Below are 21572 nucleotides of genomic sequence, written 5' to 3'. Positions count from 1 at the left end.
CCTCCCAAACATGAACATATCTTCTTCAATGTAAAGTAACATCTGGGAATTCTCACCTAAAAATGGTACTTTCAAACTTTCTCCATACCACCCCACACTATCAACCACCTCCTCTGTTTACATCACACCCCAATACACACATAGATAAAATGAAAGTTTCGTGAGATGTTCGCATTATTCCACTCACTAAAAAACAGGGAATTAACAACATCAACAACTTCTTTCGATTTCTCTGATCTATACCTCAATCCTTCTCCTTTCCCACTACTGAGGTTCACGACACTTGAAACAAAAAACCAGGAGGTGGAATGACACAGGGCAAATTCAATTCAGCTCGGTGGTTTCCTCTTTATTGATGTGCCTCCTACCTCCCCCATCCAATGTCAATCCCTTCCATCTACCCCCCAAAAAGAAGATAGTGAAAGGAAGGGATTATTGGGGTTCTGAGCCCGATGGGCAGTTAGAAAGGGAATAGAAACCAAAACAATCATCGGATGTGACAGAGATCGACAATCAAGAAGTCTAAATCAGAGTGGGAATGGAGGGTGAACAAGGGGAGAGAGATGTACAGAGGCTGCATCTACCATTACCCCTCCTGCTGAGAGGGACTGGAGAGACAGACTCCAACATTAAGTGCAGGTCCTGAGGAAAGGAGGTGGTGTCTGAGCCTGAAGGAGGAGCTGGATGTCAAGGGAGAAGCGCCACCTCTCTTCGTAGAATGGAACCCCCCACCTCAGGTACAGCAGCTTCACAGACCGTAGACGCTTTCATCACTGTAGGCGATGTATAGAAAGAAATCTTCTTCATGGTGTTCCTGAAGTAAATGCGAAGGGGGAGGGGCGGGGTAAGGGAACTCGTTACTAAAACCATTTACCAACAATACAGTCCTCAAGAAGCATTTTAAGCATTGCCTGGCAATTCCAGATGCAGGAAAGGACCAAAAGTTCAAGGCCACCAAGGCAACTTAGGAACCGGACTCAAAATAGATTTGAAGATATAGATCATCTGTAAGCAATACTAGGCACTAAACGTGGTCCCTAGTACAGAAGGAATAAAAGAAAAGCAATTGTTCCTATTTTATCTCTCTCCTTTAGGAAAGGCTGACCTGGACTGGGTGGTGCACACCTTCAATCCCAGTGCTCAGGAGCAGAGGCAGGCGGATTTCTGAGTTAGAGGCCAGCCTGGTCTAGAGAGTGAGTTCCAGGACAGTCAGGGCTACACAGAGAAACCCTGTCTCGAGAAAAAAAAAAAAAAAAGAAAAGAAAGAAACCAGCCGGGTCTACAGAGTGAGTTCCAGGACAGCCAGGGCTACACAGAGAAACCCTGTCTCGAAAAACCAAAACAAACAAACAAAAACAAACTAGAAAGAGGCTGACCTCACACTCACTATACTATGTAGCCAATGCCTTCCAACTTGATACTTCTGCCTCAGCCTCGACCTCCCTCTGCTCCCACAGTGCTGGCTGGGACTGAAGCTGTGTCGGATCATGCCCACGTTCAGTGGTTTTGAGAGTTTTTAATTTAGGGGTTTTAGTTTTTGATTTGTTTTATTTTTATTTCTTTTTTTTTTTTTTTTTTATTGAGACAGGGTCTCACTACGCATCTCTGACTCATCAGGATAGCCTCAAACTCAAAGAGGCCCACCAGCCTCTGACGCCTGAGTGATAGGAATAAAACTGTGAACAGCAGAAGCAGCTGTGCTTTGGATGTAAAGGATCAAAGGTGTGTGTCACCATTCAGGATGGGGACTTCTAACACTCAAGAGGCAGAAGGAGGAAGCTCTCTGAGTCGGAGGTCAGCCTGGTCTATGTGGCAAGCTCAGGGCCATGGTGGCGCACACCTTTTGTTAAGCCCAGCCCTAGGGAGGCAGAAACAAGTGGGTCTCTGGGAGGTTCGAGGCCAGCCGGATCTACAGAGGGGATTCCAGGGCAGCCAGGGCTACACAGAGAAACCCTGTCTCCTAAAGAAAAAAAACAAAAAGTAACAACAACCACCACTCCTCAGACTCAATCTACTCTGACATCTGGGGCTCTTGGAGGAGGGAGAGACCCTGGTAGTAAGAGGCCCAGTTAGAACAACTCCACCAGCTCATACTCCTCCCTATTCCCACCGCTAGTGCTAGTAAGCTCCCACAGCAGGGCTATATTGACATTTTAAAGTTAGTGAGCCAGCACTCCCGTTCCTTCCAAGGTACTGTACCTGGTACAGCTGACCCATCGTGGCACTGGTGGGTGGAATGACATTGTTGACAAAGAAAAACAAGGCATCTTCAGCACGGAGATGAATTCGCTTCCGGATCAAGAAGTAGAACTGACCAACTGCCAAAAACAGGGGATGCAAGGAAGTCAGAGGCCTTAGGCGCCTCCAGAAAACAGCTGCCAGGTGACGCCTCCTCCCACAGAGTTGGCAGGCCCACCCACAGAAAGAAACGTGCACCATGGGTCAAGCCCCCACCTGTAAGATCAGAAGGCACCAGGTATTTCTTTTTGTCCAGGTCTCCTATCCGAGCTTTGGGGGCTTTTTCCACTATCACCTGATAAAAGGAAGGTAAGAATGATATATATATATATATATATATATATATATATATATATATATATATACACACATATACATATGACACATCATACATGATATATATATTGATATGTACATAATATATATATATATGCAGCTATATCGATGAAGAACTCAACGTACAATATTCCCTTTTACTGAAACCTATTGCAATCTCATTTCTCAAGAGTTATCCTTATATACGTGGTGCATACAGCATTAGGTCCAAAGCTCCTGGCCTCATTCTTACCTAAATATTGAGAACTGATCCCAGAACGGCGCATCACAATAACTATTTTCATCAGAGAATACAGGATGACTTGTTTGGGTCAAAAATCGACCTTAAATCTAGCCAGTTGGGAGGATGGCCATGGAAACTCTGGGTTGTCAAGTTCACTAAGGCCTCCATTCTGAGAAATACCCAGGACTCTCTCTCCCGTCCACATCTTAGTCCCAGCTCTACTTCAGGTGAGAGACCTCTGGTACCAGACAACAGAGTTCTAACCCCACGACAGGCAGAGTTCCCAGACTCAAGCATAGCCTGTGGCGACAGCGTCAGCGACGCTAGCCTGGGCCCTTGGCTACTGTCCTTACCGGGACCCGGTCTGGGTATTTCTTTCGGATTTTCTCGCCCTCAGAGCGGCGCTTCTCGAACGGATGCTCCTCTTTGTACACGAACTTCATTCTCCCGAGAACCGGGCTGGACCGAGCTGGGCTGAGGGAACCCAGGGGGGGGGCCGGGACAGGGGGCGGCGGCGGAGGCGGCTTCGTCGAACAGACTCGGCGGAACGATCCACGAATTTGCGCCACTTCCCTATTCACCAACCCCGCCCCCGACCATCCCGACCGGCCCCGCCTGCTGACATACGCCACTTGCTCAGCTTGCTAGCGCAACCTGCAGCCTGGTCCTCGTACGCCTTCAGCGTAACTGCTTTGGAATCAATTTGTGGGTTACGCATATGACATCGCAGATAAGGTTGCTGTTGTTTCGAGTCAACTGAAAAACCTTTTGCCACAGTACAAAGTTGAGGACGAAACTGGTACCCAGTGGCAGTCATGAGGTTTAGTTCTGCAGTTCTCGGAAATTACGTTGAGGAAAGGCAGACAATTACAAGTCTAGGTATTCATGAGACGTGTTGCTACGCTGAAGGTGGCCGTTGACACCAAAACAAAATAGTACCCAAGCTGTGGATATGGACACCATAAGATAGAAAGAGGTTTGCAGACACGCAGGGAATGCTCAAGACTCAGGATTATGTGGACCAATAGAAACTGCAAAAGTCCCAAAGATAAGGACTACACCAGAGCGGAGGAATACATCTTGGGGTACTGTTGATAAAATCATGTGACCTCAGAAAAGGGCGGAGAATCACGTGGCGGATGCCGGAAAGTAGTCCCGGCTCTGGAGAGGAGGTGCCAAGAAAGAGGGTTCCGCCCCAAGTTACTGCTGGAGTGCCAACAGCTCTTAGGCAGCGCCCTCTTAGCCTGTCCACGTCAACTTCCCAGACAAGTCCAGCCTTTCTCCAGCTGTATGCCCTTCCAGGGTTCTAGAGTTTTCCCTCTTCAGCCTTCTATATCCTACTTTAAAGTTGCTCGTCCACTGTCCATCAGGAACTCCATCCAGTCAGTGGGGCCTTTCCTGCCAATCACTGACATCCCACTCCCCCCAACTCCAAACAGCATCTTCCTTCCCCCTCTGCTTCAGGGGCAGAGCAGATGTCAACAAAGTTCCCTCCATTTCCAGAAACATCAGAGAAGGGTCTAGGGCAGCTTTGGTTTCAAAGTTATAATGCATGGTTTAAAAGAAGAAAGAAGAAAGGAGCCGATTACAGGTATGGGGGATTGGGGAAAGAAAAAAAAAAAAAAAATGAAGAATAGTAAGGGAGGGACAAGTCTGAGGAAGATCCAGTGGCCCGAAATCCCAGACCCACCCACAGCCAGCCCTTGGAGCAGGAGTGAAGAATTAGATCAGTTTTGTATAAGAGTTTTTAAAAAAAATCAAATCACAACAAAGTTGAATTGGCTTCTTTTGAGCCTCTGGGATGTCTGTCACTCTGGCCAGTCCTGCCTCTTCGCCAGACGGTTTCGGCTCCTCTAGGCCTTCGCCTGTCCCAGTCTGGCATTTCCACGGAGTGTGAACACAGAGTGTGAACACATTGAGGCTGCTTCACGGTCTGGCCCACATGTCCATCCAGACTCCGTAAGTGGAGTGTAGGGCTCCCAGGGCAGAGGGGTGGGAGGGGCAGACTCTGCCCAGGCAGTCCTCACATTGGACAGGGCAACAGACGGCATCCCAAGAACTCTCCCTCCCTTTCCCCTCCACCCCAACTCAGGTGGAGGGGGAGCAGCTGTCACCAGAGCCTATGTTGGTGAAGGTTTCGGCTCAGCACCGATCGGACATCAGCAGTGAACCTGAAATGACAGTAACTTGTGTTGGTGGAATACCTTATAGTTGACACTCTCACAACACTAGCACAACAGAGCCTCACTGGACAGGACAGAACTCGATACCACTTTCACACAGTGACACAGGTTCAATCTGATAGAAGCCAAAAGGTAACAAACAATGACGGCTAGAGTAAGGAGACCTGGCCCAAACACTTAGATTCTGAATGACTTTTTTTCAGTTCTTAAATCCCCCCCACCCTCTTTTCTTGGCAACCCAAGCATTGCCAGTTTTGATAGTGTACTCCTGTAATCACAGCACTTGAGAGGCTAAAGCAAGTTCCAAGCCTACTGTCTACAGGCAGGCCACACACTTCCCTTACCTGAGGGCATCCAGCATTGGGAGAAGGTTGAGAAGGGCTGTGTCACTGGGGTCACTGAACCAGGATTTGATGGGGATGGCATTGTCTAGGGTAGGTAAAATTACCATTGAGAAAAGGCAAAGAATTCAGAAGAGCCTGTGAGATTTTCCTGAATATTACTTAAAACTCCCCACCAAAAGTCATCAACCACCTAAAACCCTTTTTTCCCCAAATGCCAAAGCAAAATAGATTTGACAACAGCTTGAGGCTAGGGTTCTAGTAAAACTGCCCCATGCTCACCTGAAGTGAGCTTGATAGGGAAGTCTTATTCATAAAATGGACACCTAAGAGTGGATACCTCATTCAAAACAGAGAAACAACTTACATTCAGATATGTAGCACAGTAGGGAACCTAAACTCTGGACTTGGAACCAACTCTCCTGCTCCTAGCTCTTGCAGTCAACCTCTCAAGGACTTAGAGGTAGAGCTACATAGTATAACGCTTGCCTAGGTTAGCGTGAGGTCCTGGGTGTCACCGTCAGAACCACTAAGACAAAGGTCAGGCCACCCTGGGTTAGATAAGAAGACCCTGTCTCAGAAATAAAACCCAAACTAAAATGTCCTTAGAAGTAAGTCCTGGTCCTGACAGACCTTCCCCATACCTGGGTGGCTCCTGTAAGCCCCAGGGGAGTTGTCCAGGATCACGATGCTGGAAAGGTCACTGTGGACCACAGAGAGGTCTTTGATGTAGCTGCCCAACTCCAAAGTGCAGTGCTGAAAACAGAGGACTCTGTAGCACACCCGCCCCTCATCCCCACTCCCACCCCCCATCCTGGTACCCTGCCCCTCAAATCTGACTCTGGCTCCTTACCTGTCTGTAGTATCTCCTCTTAAGAATGCTTCTGCTATTGTCCAGTTTATCTGCCACAGCAGAGCCATAAATTTCCATGCTTGCTGTGAACACCACAAGCTCATACCACTGGCTGACCTGAAGTAGATTAAAGAGGAATACAGTGTCATACAAACTAATCAACATTTAGACATCATAGTTCTTTTTCAGCCTAACCCTTTCAGCCTTCAAGAAACACCAAATGTCTGTGAAAACACAGAACATTTGAACTCCCTACCAAACTTCCACGCTCAGTGTCTGGGGAAGGTCCTTGAGACTCAGAGGTACAAATGTAAAGGTCAGGATACCTGTGAAAGAATGGGACTGCATCACCGTAACCCCAGCTACTGAAAGCCATCCCCTTGCCTGTCCTCCCCACAGCCTCTCCTTACTCAACTGTCCCTACTCACTGTCCTTGTCTGCTTTCCTCTTGTTATAACTAAATACTGACCAAAACCAACTTGAGGAGGAAAGGGTTTATTTCATCTTATAACCCCTAAGTCACATTCCTTCACTGAGGAAAGTCAGGAAGTCAAGGCAGGAACCTTGGAGGCAGGAACCTTGGAGGCAGGAACTAGTAGAGACCAAGGAATGCTGCTTACTGGCTTGCTTTCTTACACAACTCAGGACAAACCACCCAGGGATAGCACTACCCTTCATGGACTAAGCAATATCAAGTCACCCACCTCTGCGACACAGCATATTCTAGGTTCTCAGGCTCTCGGGTGCACAACTCATTATTATTTTAACGTAAACTGAGTACATCCTTTTAATACATATTCAATTCTGCTCCTATAGAAAACCCTACTACAAAATGAAAGCAGAAAATGGGATGTGTGACACATGGGACCATGTTAATTTGGGAGAGGACTGTGGAAACATTTGGAACTTTTGAGCTGAAGAAACCACTGAATGCTTATTGCTTAGTGGGTTGTTCTGGGAGAGCTTAGAAGACATGCTGAGAACTACGAAGACAATGGTGGCTTTGCTTATAAAGTTTCAGAGGGAAACCAAGACTACCAGAACAGTTACCGTAATATTTTAGATTAAGACTTTGTGGGACACAGCACCCACATCAGGCAATAACTAATTGCCTACACCTCCAGGTCTATGTGATCCATTGCCAGGCTGCTATGGCCATTAGGTATGAACATGGTACACAGACATACATGCAGGCACTCTCACACATAATAAAATTTAAAAAACAAAATAACAAAAACAACAACCACTTTTTTTTTGTTTTGTTTTTGTTTTTTGGTTTTCTGAGACAGGGTTCCTCTGTGTAGCCCTGGCTGTCCTGGAACTCACTCTGTAGACCAGGCTGGCCTTGAACTCAGAAACCTGCCTGCCTCTGCCTCTCAAGTGCTGGGATTAAAGGCCTGTGCTACCTGCCCAGCCAAAAACAACTCTTGAATAAAAAGAAATCTATGCACCAAAGTCAAGCATGATGGCGCACACCTTTAATCTCAGCACTGGAGAGGCAGAGGCAGGTGGATTTCTGTTGAGTTGGAGGCCAGCCTGGTCTACATAGTGAGTTTCAGGACAGCCAGGGCTACATAGAGAGATCTTGTCTCAAACAACATAACAAGTCTGTGGAAGAGAAACCTGTGCTTTAATGGGACAATGGATACTGGTTAGCTAGAGCTGAAGGATCACTTGATTAAGAAAGAGGCCAGCATCACTGAGGTGAAATCTTCTAGAAACTAGTTCCTCAGGGTTGGCACACAGAAGTTATAGTCTGAGGGAGTTGAGACTAAATCTAAAGTGGAAGCCAAACGTGGTATGCGTTTCAAAGTCCCACATGGTACTACTTGTTTTAGAGGTATGAAGGCTCCAGAATTAAAGGGGTCGTGGGAAAAAATTGAAGCTTGGCACTATGAAATGGCCAGTAGAGGCCACTGATGAAGGTATAGCCTCAATTACACTGGAAATGCCAGGCCTGAAGGATCATGAAAAAAGCTAAGACTTGTTACCGGGACAAAGTCAGAGTTCCTGAAAAGAAGCTAGGAGGCAACCGGCAAACACGCCACCTCAGTGCAGCAGAAATCTCAGTACACTGTATAAGACAGGATCATGGGAGGATGGTGGAAGACGCTGGCAGATGTGGAGCACAGCTGGTCTGTGCCTATGAGACAAGCTGTTTGTGCTACCAGTGGCAGAGCTGGGGAAGTGATGCTGCCCAAGCTCTTTGGAGCCCAAGAGACCATAGGTGAGTCCCAAACGTCAGACGCTGAGCTGTAGGACATGGTCCAGCACCAGATGTTGATTTTGCTATGGTTTGATCGTAACTACCCTGGTTCTTCCCTCTTGAAATAAGAAAATAACTTGATTTTGCAACAAGACTGAAAATTTTAGAGGCTTTAAACTTCTTTTTTTCCCCCCAAGACAGAGTTTCTCTGTGTAGTCCTGGCTGTCCTGGAATTTACTCTGTGCACTAGGCTGGCCTCGAACTCAGAGATTCAGAGATCTGCCTCCCAGAATGAAGGCATGCAGCAACCACCCACCTCCCGCCTCCCAGCTTGAAGTTTTTGAAGACTGTGGGACTTTTAAAGTTTTACTTTATATTTTAAGTGAATATAAAACTTAGGGAATAAAGTTGTAGTTTTTAAGATTGATTTATTTGTATATAAGTATACCTCCCTGCATACAGTTATGACTTTTGTTATGTGGCTATGGTTATGCACGTGTGAGTGCATGTTCCTATGGAGATCACAGGCGTGAGAACTTTGGAGCTGGAGTTACAAGCAGTCGGGGGCTACCTCATGCAGGTGCTTATATACAGCATCAGGTCCTCTGAAGGAGCAACAAGTACTACGCAAGATTAGGGTTTTTAAAGTGACATGTTAATTTCTCAAGTGACAAAGGATGGGTTGTGATGCTTAGTTTTAATGTCAGTTTGCCACAAGTTAGAACCACCAAATGGGGAGCTCAACAGAAGAACTGCCCTCTCTGTCTTAACTGAGGTGAGAAGTGTCGGGCATTGGTAGACACTTCTTGCAGAGCCCAGGGAGGAAGGCGTGACAGAAGGACCGACTGTTTGCCTGTGGTGCTGCACCTGCTGCTGCAGCTGCTTCCTTCACTGACATCACACCCAGCCTTTCCAGGCACCTATCATTAACTAAGGACCAGCAGCGCTTCAGGAACCTTCTGGGTTTACAGCACCAGCTTCATGGACTGAGCCACAATCACACTGTCAGTCTCTCAAGCAGGAGGCAAACACCTCGGGGCTGCTCAAACCACTGAGGCACCCAGCTTGAGAACTGCACACCTACCAGGCTCTCAGTTTCTCAGTAACACAGCTCGTTACTGTTTTAATATCAGCCAAAACATACTTATCGATATATTTATATCCTATTGGCTGTTCCTTTAGAGAACCCCAACTACCACACCAGCTTCTCGCCCTCTCCTCTGGATCCTCTAAGCATCCACAACTCTACACCATCCTTTCACCAGGGAGCCAGAGCCGTGGTTAGCTCATGCGCACTCACCACTTCTAAGAAGAAATCCACATGGGGTCTCTTATGTACAAAAAACCGGACGGGGTGTTTGTCTATTACCACCTGCAGAGGAACAAGGAAGAGGTGAGGGAACTCCTGAGCACCACCACACTGGCCCTGCCCCGTGCCCACTCCCTACTTTTCTCCCTCTGGCTGACTCTGGTGCCAGGTCTTGCCAAGACCTAACCCTAACCCTGGGAGAGAGAGTTTATGTGTGGACACAGTGAGCACTGACACAAACACTGCATCCTCTGCACACACCTTGAGGATGAAGTCGGGAGGGGTCCCAGGTCTCACTGTAGGCCTCAGGACCCCATCGTGGTGAGAGTGAATCAGGGTTTCATCCAGATCGAGCACCAGGATCTTCCTCTTTACCTGGGCTGAACCACAATGGGAAGGGATGACGCCGACTGACTGACCTCCAGCCCCAAGCCCTGCTTCACCTTCTCGTAGTCTTCCTGGCTGACATACTCACCTAGGCGGTTCCGGGACAAAGGAGATAAGGGCAGGATATCATATCGAACAGTCTGATATTGAATTACCTGAGAATAATGAGAGAGGAGAATTAGAATCCCTTCAAAGGAAATCCTACTAATTACAATAACGACAAATTCTGAACATTTACCATATGCTGGGCATTGGACATGATTAGAACCTCATATATAATCCTAACAGCGACAAGGGTAAAGTTGAATAGTAGGACACTTATCTAACAGACAGGGTCAATCTAGGTTCAGTTCCCAGCACCATGAAAACACAACAAGCCCCTAGGAACACTATCACTACCCTTGTTTAAAGAAAAAGGAAACAGCTAACAAGGATCAAGCACCCCCATGCCTGGGATGGCACAGCTCAACTTATCCCCTTCGTTAGAATGAAACCTCCATGAGAACGTGAGCTCCTTTCAGTCATGTCTAATTTTTTTCCAGTGCCTCAAACACTGTACCAAGGATAATGACTTAACAGCACAGTATCTCTTAGTGTGATATTATCCTGCTAAACTGAACAAGAAAGAGACACACTTACACAGCATCACCACCCCTTCACCTCAAGGGCTGTTCATTGGTGACTTTTTTTGTTTGTTTGTTTTTTGAGACAGGGTTTCTCTGTATAGCCCTGGCTGTCCTGGAACTCACTCTGTAGACCAGGCTGGCCTCGAACTCAGAAATCCACCTGCCTCTGCCTCCCATGTGCTGGGATTAAAGGCGTGCGCCACCACCGCCCGGCTCATTGGTGACTCTTGTCATCTCTCATTGGGAACCAAGAACCTCAGACTCTTAGTGGGCAGAGAATAGCAATCAGGAAAGGAAGTCCTTGGATCACCGAGAGGAACAGTAGCTGAGGGAACCCAGGGGTGTCAGGTCAGCTAAGTTCCTCTGGCTAGGGGCCACTGGAACTATTTTAACCAGCCACCTGTCCGCTTCTGTTTCTACTAGCCAAGTCACAAGTTGTAGTGAATCTCTGAAGAGCCTCTTTATCCTGATGCCCAGGGAAATGTAGAAAGCATTAAAAAGTTCTACTTGCCAAGCTGACAGGCTAGCAAGAAGCCAGAGTGAGGTGAGGACTGTTGCAGGACAGTGGGGAGGGGACAGGGACAGTACCACCTCGAGCTTTCCAGCTCGGCTTCTCCAAGGCTTCTCCAGAAGCTGTTTCCTAATCCCAGAGCTTCTATGCAAAGCCTGGCAATTCCCTCCTCTGCTTTTCTTCTAACATACACACGCTCTTCAGTCCCTCCCTAGGTCCTAAGTCACACAGTCCCTGCCTGAAAACCAAAAGGCCCACTCTTCTTTAATCCTGAGGCGGCTGCCTTTCTTTCTCCCTGAGCCTGTGAGGAGGCTGAAACAGCTCGGGTGTCCTGCCCTGCTATCTCGGGTTGCACACGCTGGGCATGGAGGGAATGCTCCAAGTTTCTGCCAGAGGGGGCGTGGGGAAGAAACCAGCCTGGAAGGGAAGGGAGGGCAAAAGCTGTGAGGTTGGGGATTTCTTACAGAAGAGCGCAGTTTAGGAAGTCTTCCCATAGTTGGGCTAGAGAGGAACACTGGCCCCACACTCAAAAATAAACAAACAAACAAACAAACAAACAAATAAAGCTGTGAGAAGAGAGAGGGTTCTCAGCGCAAGGTCAGAAAGAGGATGAGAGGTCAACGCATAAAGACAACCTCAGGAGTTGGGCCCACACCTGTTCAGCCTCACCCAGAATGGATCTATCTTATCTCAGGAGACTAGGAATGCTTATAACCCATCCAGAATAATCCTCACACTATAGCAGGAAGTGGAAGAAATGACAGGCTGCTAGAGAATGAACTCAAGTCCAACCAATTCAGTCACTTCTTCTACCTGGACCACCAAGGTCCTTCTGAGAATTCTCCCAGCCTGGGCTACCAAAGCCTGCATGTGGCTCAGTCATTCCCCAGAATCTGACTTCAGGAGGTTTACTCCAGAGGGCATGCTCATTAAGTGATGGTAGCTGAAACAATGTTTACCTTGGAGAAAAGCTTGAGGGAGAGAACCCAGAGATGCTTGGGTTCATCCAAACAGTTTCTACACTCCAGGTATCCCTTCATAATCGCTAGAGTCGCCTGGAGAAACATGCCCACCTTCAGATGCAAGCTCTCCAGCTAACAGCCAGCTCTTCTAAGGAGACACCCAACTTTAATGTGCTGCCTCTGACTACTAACGATGCCTATTGGAAAAGCATCTTTTTCTAGCCCAGGGTCTTAACAAGCCCATACACACACGCTAGAGATTTCCAGAGCCTTTCTGGAGGAGCTCCTTCACACCCAAGGCTTTTCCTCAAGTTCCCATCCCTGCTCCAAATGCCCTGCTACCCACCCACACCACTGACAAAGGAGTCTGACTTTCAACAGGAGGGTCTTTCCAAAGCCCATAGCAACAGTTCTGGCTACCAGCAAACAGGTGTTCCCGGCCTCTTTCTTTAGCAACAACTCTAGCTTTCTTTAGGAGAGCACCATTCTAGCCCCCCGAGAACTGCCAAATCCTATCCCATTTAGGCAAATTAAAAAAGAAACCAAACCCACTAAAAATCGTGGTTCTTTTATCAAGGTCTGAATCCTGCTTAAAGGTGTCCTACTTCTCCAGCGGGTAAAGCTCTGGCCAAGGCTCCCTACCTAGGCCCAAAGCAGAGGCCCAGCACTATCCAAAATTCCGGGAGCACCGCGGACAGAGGACCCCACCACTGGCAGCACCCACGCAAACTCACCGTGCGGATCTGCCTCCGCAAAAGGTAAATAAAGAAGCTCCAGAGCTTGGCGGCGAAGGCTACGAACGTGCGCAGCCCCAGCAGACACTGCGTCCGCATCATCCCGATGACCCCGGCACCGCCGGCCCCGGGGCCCCCGCGGCCCAGCTCCGCCAGCCCCCCGGGGGCAGCCCCCCGCCGCAGGGAGGGGGAACGGGGGCCCCGAGCGGCAGGAGAGGCTGCAGAGATGAGCACGGAGTGGGTGGCTTAGAAAGCCACCCCCAGCGAAGGGAAAGCCCAGCGGAACCGGGAACTGGGGGACTGGCGTGGGCAGCCCGCGGGGGCCCACATGAGCGGGAAGTGGCACCGACGACTTCGCGTGGGCTGCAGGCCGAAACGGGTCGGGGTAGGACAGGGTCCTCTGAGACCAGAAGGGAAGGGGATGGAGAATTGGGGGAGGGGGCAGTGGGGGAGGGGGCTAGGGAGAAGGGAGGGAGGGAGATGGGAGGGGAAGGGGGGGGAAAAGCGAAGGGTGGCCCTCTGCGCAGGCGCGCTAGGGGTCTGCCCCGGGAAGGGGGCGGGCGGGGGCGGCGGCGGCGCGCGTTGGCCGCGGCGACTCTCGGGGTCCCCCGGGGCGCAGGAGCTGGGGAGGAGGGGGAGGGGGAGCCGAAGGGCACGGAGCGCTGGGCCGGAGTGGCCTCCCCCTCCCCGAGGTCAGGATCGCTTAGCCGCTGAGGAGCGGGGCTGCAGCCTCTGCAGCTGGGCTTCCCACTCTGACAGGCGCCATTTTACCGCCCAAAGGGCTCCCTCCTCCTCTCTTCCCTCCTCCTCTTCCCCTCTGACATTACTTCCGGTAGTGACGTGTATTCACTTCCCCGGGATTGCTGTTCCCCTCAATTCATTCTGAGGAGGGAGGGTAGAGTTAAGGAAAGCGCTGGGCTCTGACCCGGGGGTGGGGTGCAGCGTTACGCACGCGCACGAGGGTACGGCGGGGCGGGACCTGGAGAGAGGCCTGGCGCGGTGTGGGCGCGGTCGAGTGACGTCATTTGTCCCCCGGGTCGGACCTTCTTCGGGATTGGAGCTCGTGCGACCTCTATCCTTGTCCCCAGCCCACTGATAACTGTTCCAACGGCCCTTCTCGCCCCAGTCATGGTGCAAGAGTAGATTAAGGATGCTGTCACTAGGACTGTGTGCAGAGGCTCTGGAGCGGCCCCTCCGTGTAAGCCCCCTGAGAATACGGGACATAGAAAGACCAGGCTCCTCTTTCCGGACTTTGCGGCCCTTTAAGGTTGGAAGCAATCGTAAGTGCCCCGCCTCCTTGGTGGTGACGACATCAGAAGGCGTCCTGAGGCGTCAGAGATGCTGGACTCGTTGTTGGCCATCGGTGGCTTGGTGCTTCTGCGAGGTGAGGGATCAGGCATGCGGTGGTAGCCTTGGGCTTGGCTGAAGGAGCGGGAGCCTGGAGGACCCGCCGGGGATGGATACCCAGCCGGGGGTGGAAGTCGTGGTCGGAGCCCTGAGGCTCAGTAGGTCTCACCCAGCCTTGGCTCTCCACAGATTCCGTGGAGTGGGAGGGGCGTAGTCTCCTGAAGGCTCTTGTCAAGAAATCTGCACTTCGGTGAGTTAGCCCACAGTTTCTCCTGGTCCTTCCCGGCAAGGGGGCCGGGACCCCCACTCTTCAATACGTTTCCCTCATCTCTGCCGTAGTGGGGAGCAAGTCCACGTCCTGGGCTGTGAAGTGAGCGAAGAGGAGTTTCGCGAAGGCTTCGGCTCTGATGTCAACAGCCGGTGAGCACACATGAGAACGGGTTTCATTCGGACTACAGCTGCTAAGGGCTCTCTTCAGCAGACAGCACAGGATCTCGTGTTGTGGAGAAACTGGTGTTGTACCGTTGGGAACTGTAAAAATTAAAAGACTAGCGAGTTGGTTTTTTTTTTTTTAGAGACTTTAGCCCCAGCTAGCCCACTTGACTGGAGAAAGGACACACCAGTGATGGGAAGGGACAGGAATGAGGCTATTGCACACCAGTCAGGGCTACATAGTGAGACTGTCTCTAAATAAATAATAAATATAAAGCAAATTAATCTTATTCTTTAAAAGGCACAAATAGTTATTTAAATGATTGTTTACTTGAGGTGTTTCCACAATTATATGCTAAAAAGATAAAATTACTTTTAAAGTTTTGGTTTGGTTTTTTGTTTTGTTTTGTTTTTTCGAGACAGGTTTTCTCTGTATAGCTTCGGCTGTGGAACTCACTCTGTAGACCAGGCTGGCCTCAAACTCAGAAATCCGCCTGCCTCTGCCTCCCCAGTGCTGGGATTAAAGGCATGTGCCACCACGCCCGGCTGTTTTGTTTTTATCTTATGTGTGTGAGTGTTTTGCCTATATTTATGGGCCAGGGGCATACCTTAGTGCTTGCAGAAATCAGAAGAGGGCTCTTACAGAGGTCCTGAGTTCAATTCCCAGCAACCACATAGTGGCTCACAACCATCTGTAATGGAATCTGATGCCCTCTTCTGGTCTGTCTGAAGACAGCTACAGTGTACTCATATATACATACATACGTATGTTTTGGTTTTGGTTTTTTAAGATTCATATATTTTATGTATATGGTGCTTTATCTGCATATACACCTGTGTGCCAGAAGAGGGCATCAAATCTCATTATAGGTGGTTGCTGGGAATTGAACTCAGGACCTCTGGAAGAGCAGCCAGTGCTCTTAACCACTGAGCCATCTCTCCAGTTCCAAAATAAATATATTTTAAAAATGACTAACATGTCTAAAGTGCTGAAGTGAGTGGAGTCTAATTCAAAAATCGAAGTAAAGAGACTCGTGCGGTTTGAAGATAGGATACTAAGCCTTCATCTTATTTTCAGTATGTGTAGAATCAAGTGAAGAGTTAGTGTGTTTAGCAAAATTGATCTTTACATCTCTAACTGGGCAGTGGTGGCCAGTGCTCTTTGGTTTTGTTTCTTTTTTCTTTTTTTTTTTTTTCTTTCTTCAAGACAGGGTTTCTCTGTGTAGTCTTCAGTGTATTGGAATTTCTTTTGTAGTTCAGGCTGGACTCAAACTCAGAGATCCACTGGCTTAGTTCCTGAGTGCTGGGATGAAAGACATGTGCCACCACACATACCAGGCTCTAGGGTCAATCCTCACTACCCAGATGGTAGTGGTAGCACATGCCTTTATACCAGTGCTTGAGAGGCAGAGACAGGCAGGTCTCTTATGAATTCAAGGCTAGCCTGGTCTACATAGTGAGTTCCAAGCCAGCCAAGAAAGCCTAGTTATATCCCGTTTCAGAAAATAAAATAATAGGGGCTGGAGATATGGCTTAGTGATAAAGAGTATTGGCGGCTCTTCCAGAGGACCTGGGTTCAATTTCCAGCACTCACATGGCAACTAACTATCTGTAACTCTAGATCGAGGACATCTGATACCTTCATACAGACCTGAATGCACTCAAAACCACCAGTGCATGTTAAATAAAAAGAAATTAAAAGAAAAGAAAAATTCTACTAAAAATGAATCCCAGGGCCTAGAGAGATGGCTCAGTGCCTGCTGTTGGTGGATTTCTGAGTTCGAGGCCAGCCTAGTCTACAAAGTGAGTTCCAGGACAGCCAGGGCTATACAAAGAAACCCTGTCTCGAAAAACCAAAAAAAAAATCATAAACTTCTTTTAGGGACCAGAGGCACGGCTCAGTTGGTAGTGAAGTGCCTCCTTAGCCTGCTCAGAGTCCTGAGTCTGCACTGCATAAACCTGGATTCTGTGCTTCCAGCACTTAGGAAGTTTAGATTGGTGGGTCAAAAATTCAAGGTCACCTTGACCACATCCCCTAAAACTACTACTAATAGTAATTGGAAGAAGAGGTAGATCTTTAGAAACATCAGATTAGGGGTTGGTGAGATGGCTCAGTGGTTAAGAGCACCGACTGCTTTTCCAAAGGTCCTGAGTTCAAATCCCAGCAACCACATGGTGGCTCACAACCATCCATAAGAAAAATCTGATGCCCTCTTCTGGAGTGTCTGAAGACAGCTACAGTGTAAACACATATAGTAAATAAATAAATAAATCTTTAGAAAAGAAAAAAGAAACATCAGATTACCTGAAGTTGGAGTTTCAGGCAGCTGGGAACTGAGGCAGTGAAGGTGGTGACAACATAGGCAAAGCAAAACAAAGACCCTCGAAAGCAGTGTATCTGCTGACCCATGAGCTGGCAGGATAAACAGACTGCCCTTGAGTTATTCTGAATGGTGCTTAATTTAGTCCTAGAGTCCAGGCTTGCATCAGCACTCACTGCCGGATACTGATGTGCTTGTCCTAAAGGCAAAGGAAGCAACAAAGTAATGAGTGCCGGAGCATGGGAGGTCAGAGAGAGAAAGAGGTACCTGACTGGAGATAGGACTCACGGAGCACAATAGAAGTTCAGATGTTAGGCCAAGGTAGGCCAGGGACGGTTGGGAGGGAGTTAGTCACACCATACCTTTTAGAAACACTAGTCCATTGATTAGCTTGTGGAGAATGTAACAGAACAAGGCAGCCTGGCTGTGGAGACTAGTTAAGAAGGTTACTGCCATATCCACGTTCACTCACTAGGTATACCTATACTGAGGATCAGAAACCAGGAGCTGTGCTAGGACTCTGGGGATGGACAGTGGATGAGGCATACTTGTTCCTGCCCTAGGAAGTCTTAGAAAACAGTGGTAAGAAATGTCAGAAGCCCCGTGCATGGGAGACTCTCCAGGAGAGGGCTTTTGTTGTTGTTCTTCCTTGGGTTTCAGTTTTTGAGACGGGGTTCTAGTACATATCCCTGGCTGGCCTCGAACTTACTATGTATGCCACACAGATCTTGAGCTCTCAGAGATGACTGTCTCTGTCTCCTAACTGCTGGGATTACATGCTTGCCTGCCTAGTTTAGCAACATTTGGTTTGGTGGGGGGGGGGGGGGGGGGTTGTATTTCAATACAGGTTAATAATGTGTGTATATATGGATACATGCACATGAGTGTAGGCACCTGAGAAAAGGGCATCAGAGCCTCTGAAAGTCGAGTCATAGGCAGCTAGGAACCCACTAGGAACTGAGCTCCAGTTCCACCCAAGAGCAGCCTCCACTCTGATTACTAAGCCAACTCTCTTAACAGCCAGAAAGGATGTTTAGAACAGATGTCAAAAGAACTTTGAAGGGTAAGAATTCCCAGTTAGGTAATCCTAGCAAGGTCTAAAGCTAAGTTTGGAGCTTAGATTATGAGACACCAAAGTCTGTGCTACTAAATCCTTCTAGTAATTAGCTTTCATTAATATTTAAGGCGTTGGTGGAAATTGAGAAAGAGTTCAAAAATTAGGAAGACATTCAAAGTTGTAATGTGTCTTCTATTCTCTCTTTGTAGCCTGGTTTACCATGACCTCTTCAGAGACCCTCTTAGCTGGTCAAAACCTGGGGAGGCTGTCCCCGAAGGTCCTCTAAAAGCCTTGCGATCCATGCGCAAAAGGACAGATCATGGCTCAGTCACCATTGCCCTTGACTCTCTCAGCTGGCTGCTGTGTCACATTCCCTGTGTTACACTCTGTCAAGCCCTACATGCTCTGAGCCAGCAAAATGGAGACCCAGGTGCGGTTCCCCCTTTGTTCTGTACCCTACTACAGCTCCTCCTGCCAAAGGATGTCACCCCTTTCCACTCCAATAAGAGGTATCAGGGATCTCCAATCTGACATTCTGCCGTCTCCTTTTGGGGAGAATTGGGGGTGGGGTGTTAGAGTTGGAGACTGGGCATGGACAGACACACCTTGAATCCCAGCAATTGGGAGGCAGAGACAGTTGAATGGATCTCTGAGTTCAAGGCCAACCTAGTCTACAGAACTAGTTCAAGGACAGCTAGGAGTTACCCAAAGAAACTCTATCAAAAAAACAACAGAAAAACAAAACAAAACAAAAACCCTGTATGTTTGTGAGTATACATACCCATATCTGATGTATTCAAATGTGTGTGTACAGGTTCCCATACCCCTGCAAAGGGAGGCCAGAAGAGAGAATTGAGTGCCTTCTCTGTCATTGTTGGTCTATTCCTTTGATGCAGTCTATCCCTGAACCTGGACTCGAAAGTTCTAGGCTAAGCTGGAAGCCAGCAAGCCTCAGCTCCTCAATTGTCCCCCTTGGAGCTGGGTTACAGTATGGGCCCGGATACTGGGTGCTGGATCCAGATCTGGTCCTTATGATTGTGAAACAAGAACCCTTAAATGCTCAGCCATCTCTCCAGCTCCGGTGGGCTGTTGTGTTTCTTTTACTGTTCTTGGTTTCTTACACAGGCTCTGCTCCAGGGTTGCCTGGAGTCTAGAGCGTCTGCCTGCACTGCTGGAACTCCAGCACCACATCCAGATTGAGAGAGGTGTGATGATTTTGTTTGGCTTACATTTTTTGCCTACATGTGTGTCTGTGCACCAAGCGCTTGCCTGGTGCCTGGAGAGACAAAAAAGGGCATTGGATCCCATGTAACTAAATTACAGATGGTTGTGAGTATCCCATGTGGGTGCTGGGCATGGAACCTGGGTCCTCTAGACAGGCAGCTAGAGCTGTTACTGTTAATCCCTGCGCCATCTCTCTAGTCCCTAGTTTTTGTTATTTGTTAACTTCTCTTTATGTGCCAATTGTTCTGTGTATTGTTCTGTCTTTAGTTCTCCACTTTTTTAATATGAGGCCTCATAGCCCTTAGGATCATAAAATCAAAGCTGGCTTTAAGTGGGTATATAGCCAAGAATGACTTTAAACAACTTTTTTTTTTTTTTTTTTTTAATGAAAACTTTATGTTGTCACAGATTACACCTTTATACATTATGTGCCCCATTTATACATTGTCTCCAGTATATTAGACAGTTTCTTTTTTTTATCATTTTAGTAATTTTTTGAATTAAAATGTAATTAGACCATTTTCCCCTTCCCTTCTCTCCCTTCAGCCCTTCCCATGTACTCCCTCCCTCCGATTCATTCCTGAATCTGCCGTGTGTACAGCCTGCTCAGTTCCTGTATCGTCGCTTATATGTGTATGATTTCAAGGCTGACCCCTTGGTATTATACAACAAGTTGGGGGGCTTTTTCCTTGGGAAGAATGGTTCTCTTCCTCTTACCATCCCTTAGTTGCTTAGAGTTCTTTGCCGAGGGAAAATCTATGAGATTTTCCCTCCCGTGTCAGCTTCTCCCATGTCAGCTTCTCCCATGTCAACGTGTCTGCTGGGCTCTCCCTTGCTCAGGTCTGTGTACGAAGCCATGTTGGTGAGACTTAATGGGTGTAGCTGCTCTGATGTTTCTAAGAGATGAATCTGAGTGAACTTCCTTTTCCTCTGGTTCTTAGTCATTCTGCCCTGTTCCCGAGCTGACCCTTCAGCTGGGGCTGCAGGAGCTGTGCTGTCGGTGTCCGCTGGGGCTGGGCACCACAGTCATTTGTTCTTTGTATTTTGGTCAGTTATGGTTTTCTGTAATGTCTCAGTCCAGCTAGGTCAGGATGAAGGATGTGCAGGGTCTGGCTGGGCAGAGAGGCTGGGTCCACCCTGAGCTTTCGATGCCCTGCTTTTGCCTCCTGATGCTGACTACAGACCTGTGCCTCCATGCATAGTGTACAAAGTGCTGAGGCTGAAGGCTAGGTATTCCTGTGTGCCAGACAGGTGTGCTCCATAACTGAGCTACATCTCCAACCCCTCATTCACTCCCCTAACAAATATAAACACGGTGCAATATCAGGTATGGTTTTAAATAATGGAAAAGCAAAGACTGACCGTATAAAAGGTCATAAAAGATAGAAGTAAGTGGGGGCTGGGTGAGATGGCTCTTCCAAAGGTCTGGAGTTCAAATCCCAGCAACCACATGGTGGCTCATAACCATCTGTAAGAAGATCTGATGCCCTCTTCTGGAGTGTCTTGAAGACAGTTACAGTGTACTTACATATGATAAATAAATAAATCTTTAAAAAAAAAAAGAAAGATAGAAGTAAGTGACTGGAAATGAATTTCCACATTCACAAAGGTCTAGGTTCATTCTCTAGTATCATACAAACTAGATAAGGTGGTGATGCATACCTGCAGTCCAGAATTTAAGAGGTGGAGCTTCTGACTCATCATCGACTAAATAACAACTTAAAGGGTAGCCTGGGCTACTTGACACGCTACCTCAAAATAAATAAATGAATGAATAAATAAAGAGAAAGGTAACAGCCATAGGGATATGAGGGATTATTTTAATCCATGCACTGGTACCTTAAGAAAGGAACTTAGCTTGAAGAGCAAGGGATCAGCCAGACAAGGGTGGTCCCTCAGGAGCCTGGGAGGACTCTGTAGATACAGGAAGATCTTGCGGGGGGGGGGGGTACTTGAGGGGGAGGTGGTTGCAAAGGCCTGTAGTCCTTGTACTAGGGAAGCAGATCAGTTCTAGGTCATTTTTAGCTTTATTGTGAGTTCAAAGCCATCCTGGACAACATAAGACCCAGTCTCAAAAAAAAGAAAAAAAAAAAGTGTTAGAGTATGATAGCTTTAGGATAAGCCAGTTGAAGTTGTTGTGTAGTTTGGTCTAAAATGCTGGCCAATATAAAAATTCAACTGTTGGGGGCTGGTGAGACGGCTCAGTGGGTAAGAGCACCCGACTGCTCTTCCGAAGGTCCAGAGTTCAAATCCCAGCAACCACATGGTGGCTCATAACCATC

The 21572-nt window shown here is 48.0% G+C and overlaps 3 protein-coding genes across 4 annotated transcripts in view; 1 reads left to right on the top strand and 2 right to left on the bottom strand.

Moving 5' to 3' along the window:
- Positions 1-323: 323 nt before the first annotated feature.
- Positions 324-3585, bottom strand: Gabarap (GABA type A receptor-associated protein). Its single transcript, XM_021212360.2, has 4 exons — positions 3151-3585; positions 2455-2533; positions 2200-2318; positions 324-814 (listed from the first exon to the last, which is right to left on the bottom strand). Exons 1-4 carry the CDS (start codon positions 3238-3240, stop codon positions 749-751), a joined length of 354 nt encoding a protein of 117 aa, XP_021068019.1. The 5' UTR covers positions 3241-3585; the 3' UTR covers positions 324-748.
- Positions 3586-4327: 742 nt separating this feature from the next.
- Ctdnep1 (CTD nuclear envelope phosphatase 1) lies at positions 4328-13763 on the bottom strand. Its single transcript, XM_021212658.2, has 8 exons — positions 12910-13763; positions 10165-10231; positions 9951-10069; positions 9681-9752; positions 6175-6291; positions 5966-6077; positions 5325-5409; positions 4328-4968 (listed from the first exon to the last, which is right to left on the bottom strand). The coding sequence occupies exons 1-8, from the start codon at positions 13009-13011 to the stop codon at positions 4908-4910; spliced, it is 735 nt and encodes a 244-aa protein (XP_021068317.1). The 5' UTR covers positions 13012-13763; the 3' UTR covers positions 4328-4907.
- A 151-nt stretch (positions 13764-13914) lies between these two features.
- The window catches only part of Elp5 (elongator acetyltransferase complex subunit 5), an 11480-nt gene continuing 3822 nt past the window's right edge, over positions 13915-21572 (top strand). Inside the window, exons 1-4 of one of the 2 annotated variants that reach the window (XM_021213251.2) lie at positions 13915-14293; positions 14446-14506; positions 14596-14676; positions 18276-18496. In XM_021213251.2, the coding sequence (XP_021068910.1) occupies positions 14248-14293; positions 14446-14506; positions 14596-14676; positions 18276-18496 (409 nt within the window). In that variant the 5' untranslated portion in view covers positions 13915-14247. The remainder of the gene's footprint in view (positions 14294-14445; positions 14507-14595; positions 14677-18275; positions 18497-21572) is intronic. The other variant, XM_021213252.2, reaches the window with a different exon arrangement.

This window comes from Mus pahari, chromosome 14, assembly GCF_900095145.1.
Source record: "Mus pahari chromosome 14, PAHARI_EIJ_v1.1, whole genome shotgun sequence".
Classification (NCBI taxonomy): Eukaryota; Metazoa; Chordata; class Mammalia; order Rodentia; family Muridae; genus Mus; species Mus pahari.
This window is presented reverse-complemented; position numbering and strand designations above follow the sequence as displayed.

Bases quoted from the DNA above. Each gene is read 5' to 3' on its own strand.
- Ctdnep1 (XM_021212658.2), bottom strand. From the start codon at position 13,011: ATGATGCGGACGCAGTGTCTGCTGGGGCTGCGCACGTTCGTAGCCTTC. The intron at 9,753-9,950 runs GTGTGTGCAGAG...GTTCCTCTGCAG, and splicing joins CTCCCGACTTCATCCTCAAG to GTGGTAATAGACAAACACCC. The intron at 5,410-5,965 runs GTATGGGGAAGG...TACCTACCCTAG, and splicing joins GGCTTACAGGAGCCACCCAG to ACAATGCCATCCCCATCAAA.
- Gabarap (XM_021212360.2), bottom strand. From the start codon at position 3,240: ATGAAGTTCGTGTACAAAGAGGAGCATCCGTTCGAGAAGCGCCGCTCT. The intron at 2,534-3,150 runs GTAAGGACAGTA...TCCTTTTATCAG, and splicing joins AATACCCAGACCGGGTCCCG to GTGATAGTGGAAAAAGCCCC. The intron at 2,319-2,454 runs GTGGGGGCTTGA...TGTTTTTGGCAG, and splicing joins GGTGCCTTCTGATCTTACAG to TTGGTCAGTTCTACTTCTTG.